This window comes from Alosa alosa, chromosome 22 (genome assembly GCF_017589495.1).
Source record: "Alosa alosa isolate M-15738 ecotype Scorff River chromosome 22, AALO_Geno_1.1, whole genome shotgun sequence".
Taxonomy (NCBI): Eukaryota; Metazoa; Chordata; class Actinopteri; order Clupeiformes; family Clupeidae; genus Alosa; species Alosa alosa.
In genome coordinates this window covers 10197694-10202693 of record NC_063210.1, presented here as the reverse complement: position 1 = coordinate 10202693, position 5000 = coordinate 10197694, and the positions used below count along the sequence as shown (strand labels likewise).

The 5000-nt window shown below is 43.7% G+C and overlaps 1 protein-coding gene across 1 annotated transcript in view; it reads left to right on the top strand.

Moving 5' to 3' along the window:
- The window catches only part of LOC125287934 (dynamin binding protein), a 56135-nt gene that overhangs the window by 16768 nt on the left and 34367 nt on the right, over nucleotides 1–5000 (top strand). Inside the window, 3 exon segments of the mRNA XM_048234020.1 lie at nucleotides 92–257; nucleotides 385–507; nucleotides 4738–5000. The exon segment at nucleotides 4738–5000 is cut by the window's right edge and continues 1011 nt beyond it. Coding sequence (XP_048089977.1) covers nucleotides 95–257; nucleotides 385–507; nucleotides 4738–5000 — 549 coding nt within the window. The 5' untranslated portion in view covers nucleotides 92–94.

Sequence of the window (5000 nt, the reverse complement as noted above, 5' to 3'; positions counted from 1 at the left end):
AATCAATGTATAAGCTGCTGTTGATACTAAGACATGGTGTTCTTTCTCTCTTCTTTCTCTCTCTCTCTCTCTCTCTACACCCCGTTCCCAGGTGATGAATGAAGATGTGAAGATGGAGGCTGGCTCGGTGGTGCGCGCCATCTTTGAGTTCCTTCCCAGTGTCTCCGAGGAGCTCCCTCTCTTTGTGGGCGACGTTATCGAGGTTCTCAGCGTGGTCGACGAGTTCTGGCTGCTCGGCAAAAAAGACGGAGTTACAGGTATCGAGTGAAACCCAGAATAAAGGACCTCTGCATTGCATTTTATTATTCTTTTAAAAATATCTCATCCTTCTTTTTAAAAAATCTCATCCTTCCCTTCTTTTCTTGTCTCTCTCTCTGATCCCAGGTCAGTTCCCCAGCACTTTTGTGGAGGCGGTCACTATCCCCAGCACCAAGCCTGGAGATGAGCTTCTCGTGTGTATTAATGACTTCAGCTCCGCAGAGCCCGGCAACCTGAACCTCAAGAGAGGTAAAGCCTCACCTTTAGTGTCTTAGTGTGCCTTATGCACACCTGGACACAGGTATCTCTCAGAGTTGTTTTACTCTCTTTACTGGAGTAAACTATAGGGTAACACACTGGGTGAACTATATTAATGCATCTCTTCTGTCCAATTCCTGCTAAATGGAATGAGAGTCGATTTGGTCTCTGGAGTAAATTATAGGGTAACACACTGACTACTTCTGTTCAAGTGTTTAACTTTTCTTGGTAATGGTGAATTAGCATTATTTTCTTATACGTTCACCCACAGCATTTGTCCAAACAACAGTGTATCAAATGTGTGTTTAAATAGTTTGTGTTTAAAGAACATACACATATTGGAATATGATAAAAAAAATCTTTGTATGTCATTTACACTTCAAACGTCAAGCATTAAATTCATTCGTTCATGGTGACAAACGCATGGTTTGGGTGATAATAATGCAAATGTTTAGGTGCAATAACGCAAACCAAAGGAGTAGCAAGTAGCTCTGATGTGTTCCTGTAAAGCTGTGTCACATTAACCCTGATCTGTGGATGTCTCTTCCCCTCCCCTCTGCCCCAGTCTAAATTCATTTTTACTGAGCAGCGTAATGTCCCACAAGCCAGGTAAAGGTACTGTGATTTTATAGTTTAGCCTTCCTCTGGTCCTTTTAGTCCTCTAGCTGTGCTTTCCTGGTTCATTTTCAATTTTCAGTTCAAAGACTTCCCTCTCTAGTTTATTAAGTCTTGTGTTGTGTTGATACATAACTGTTTCTTTATTAGAAATAGTGTGTACATTCAAAGCTTAGTCCTCAGGGTTTGAATTGATACATAACTGTTTCTTTATTAGAAATACTGCGTACATTCAAAGCTTAGTCCTCAGGGTTTGAATTGATACATAACTGTTTCTTTATTAGAAATACTGCGTACATTCAAAGCTTAGTCCTCAGGGTTGGTTGGAATTGTACTGTAATGAGCAGAGGGCTTAGAAGTGAGTTGTACATTATTTGTCTCAGCTTTATCTGAGAACTTCTCTCCAAGCCTCCAAGATCTATTTCCGAGAGCTACAGCTTTAGTGTTAGACATGGAGGCTGGCAGGCTGCTTAATGTACAGGCCCTGACTGAAGCTGCGTCAGACTGAGTGGTGATTCTACATGGTCTTTTCTGCAGCAGATTCATGCTCAGACTCAGGAAGTTTTAGACGTATCTGTGTGTGTGTTTGTGTCCGGTGTGTGTGTGTGTGTGTGTGTGTGTGTGTGTGTGTAAGCGGCCTGGCATTTTCACCAACCAGGGACCCTTTCTCTGTCGCCATCAGCATAATATAGGCGTTTGTAGCTCCTGACTTTTAATATGCCTGAACCAAGAACATGATATATCAATGTCAACTCCCAAAAATTAATGCTATATGATGAATGAAAAAGAATAGCCTGGAAAATCCGCTCGTGTCTTAATTAGGTCATGCAGTTAACAAGGCCGAAGGAGCTTGAGTCTATCCGTCATGACAGTTAATTAGGACCTCTTTCTCTATAAGCCATCAGCGCAAGGCCTCCAAATTATTGTTGTAGGCACTTGATGAATTTAGGTGGAAAAACTCTGTTGCATGCCATGAAACATGACAGTGTGAGAAGGAAATAGCTAATCCATATTGTTGTAGGCACAGGTAAAGAGTTTTAACTGCTGGAGAAAGGAAATAACATTTCTTGCAGGTCAAATTGTGGTTTATTTCTGTATCTTCCTCTATCTCCGTGGCATCATCAAAAGTCCAGCTCCTAACTGTGTACTACGTTTAGACACATTGGGTTTTGAAATTCCCAAGAAGTCATTGCTTCATTATAACTTTGTAAACCAATAATAAAAATTAGATGTACCGTAGAGAGATATCTGTATCTGCAGAGAGGTATCTGTATCTGTTTGTGCACATGTGTGTACATGAAATGGGTTAACATGACCCCTGAGGCAAACATACAGAAAAAATGGTCATCCTAGGCCCTTACAGTTCTCAAGATATTCACAGAGAACTGTGTCACCCCCACCTCCTTTTCGGGGTCCAGTCCAGCTGGGGCTACAAGATCAAAACGAAAATGACGGGTTCCATGCTATCCATGGGGGCTACATGCCGCCTGTTTTGTGTACCCGGTCTTTCTTGTTCTCCTGAATCCTTGTTGGTGTACGTCACTAAATGTACACATAAATTATTTTATTGTGGGCGCCCCTATGAACGAAAAGTACACAAAACTTGTCATGCATTCGGAGGGTGTCATAATGATCCTACACTTTTAATTTAAATTGCAGTTTTGACCTTGTCAGCCCTGAGATATTGTAATGAAAAACCAAATTTTTTGCTTTAATTTTTTTTGCTATATACATTTTTATGGGATGGGTTTTACAAAAAAGGTGGACTAGGGTTCTGGAAAACTGTCTCCGGCCACCTACAGGCCAGTTGGTGTATGAAATAAATGTTGTGTGTGTCCCCATGAACGGAATTCCACAAAACTTGGCGTGCATGGGATGGTGCAGTTTTGACTATAGGCCCCCTTTTGTGTTTAACTAGGTGGCTATACATACAAAAGTGGTTGGACCTCCTAGGAATGGGTTCATGGCCTTAGATATCAACATACAAAACTGTCTCCGCCACCCAGGCCAGTTTTATAGTAATATAAACAGAAAACTGGTGTCCCCCATGAACGTCTGCCCAAACTTGGCCGGTATACAGAGGGTCCATAATGGGGGGCTCGCGGATCAAAGCGAAAAGCTAGATGGTTCCATGCTATCATTTTTACTTTTTTTACATGCCCTAGGTGTTCGTGTACCCGGTCTGACATGGCCCCTTGAGGGTCCTCCTAAAATCGTGTGGAAATTTGGACGTCGCGAAAACGAAAAAAAAAAGAAAAAAAAAAAAATCGATTCAAAACCTATATGACCGCGGCTTCGCGCCGTCCTCTTAATAAAATATCTGAGCATATTTATTGTATTTCAATTTCAAACAATGCACTTTTAAACATTTGATTAAATAAGGCTACAAAAAGAATGTAGACTGATGTAAATATTGGAGGGTCACCATGACTGTAGTATAGAGACTCATATCTGGGTATAAATACTGATCAGTTTCCTCTACGTAGGAAGAAGAGGGAGTTAGAGATAAATGGCTAATTTGAAGCCATTTAACACTATTGATGCTTGATAGTAACCTGACTCTTCGCCAGATTTCGTTCCGCCTAGCTCCACTCACTAGATTCATCTGGCGAGAGTCAGGTTAGCTTGATAGTGGGCCGAGACCGAGAGATAATGTGGAACCGGCCTTGGGCGCATGAAGGGGCCTTGGCTAACCGACGCTTAAGCATGCCGGCCCATGCGAGGCCGGGGCCCTTCTGGCATCTGCCCAAATGCCAGACCGTGTGTGTGTGTGTGTGTGTGTGTGTTCTCCCCACTGTATCTTTAGTTGACCACTAGGTGCCCCTGTGGGCCTGTGAGCTGTGTGAACTGTTTGAGTAGTAGAGAGTGTTGTGGTTATTCAGCATTCTTACGTAAGTTTATCCAGCTCTAAGCTCCATAGCAATACTGTACAGATTGATATTATGCAATGACCTAACTATTAAACCCTAGAGACCCCTGTGGATTCCTGTGTCTACCACCCAAAAATCCACTTAGTCTTTACCACAGATATTGTTTCCTGTACAGTGGTCTAGTGTGGTGTTTTGTTGTAGTTTTTTTTCTTGCTTCCTGGTTTGGATGAGTTTGATTTCCTCCGTTGGTTCATTAGTGGGGCTCGGCCAGAGTTGCTCCACGCTCTGTCTCAGACACAATAGTGGGTGGGGAACGGAGTTCGGAGGAATGTGACCTTTCTGACCTCTTTGGGCAGGACGTTCCCTACCTCCCTGCATGCTCAGGGTTTTGTGTGTTTATGTGTGTGTGTGTGTGTGTGTGTGTGTGTGTGTGTGTGTGTGGCTTGTGTGGTTTCTGGAATCTCTTTTTTCCGTCTTAATATCACTGATCTCAGGTCAGTGAGTATGAGCATGAGTGTGTCTGAGGAATTGGATGGAATATGTTTGAAGTTCATTTAGGAAAAAAAGCAAATTTGTCATGCTTGTTCATAATATTTGTATCTGTGTGTCTGTACATACAGTATTTACTTATACATTATACTGTATGTTTGGACATATGATTGCATTGCATGCAGTGTTTGGATGAGATTCAGTGTATGTCCATATTGATGTTGATCAATTTCTCCCCCTTCTGCAGGTGATGTGGTGGTGGTGGAGGGACGTCTGAATGCGGGCTGGCAGCGTGGGCGTAATGCGTGGGGCGCCCGTGGGCTATTCCCCTGCTCCTGCATGAAGGAGCTCCACCTGTCGGGCCTCTCGCGTCGCCTGCAGGCCGCCCAGGCTGCCCAGGCCTCCGAGCTGCCCCCCCACGCCCTGGGCATGGCCCGCGCCCTCATGAGCCTCCACGCCCAGCTGGACGAGGAGCTGGACTTCCGCGAGGGCGACCTGATCACCATCGTG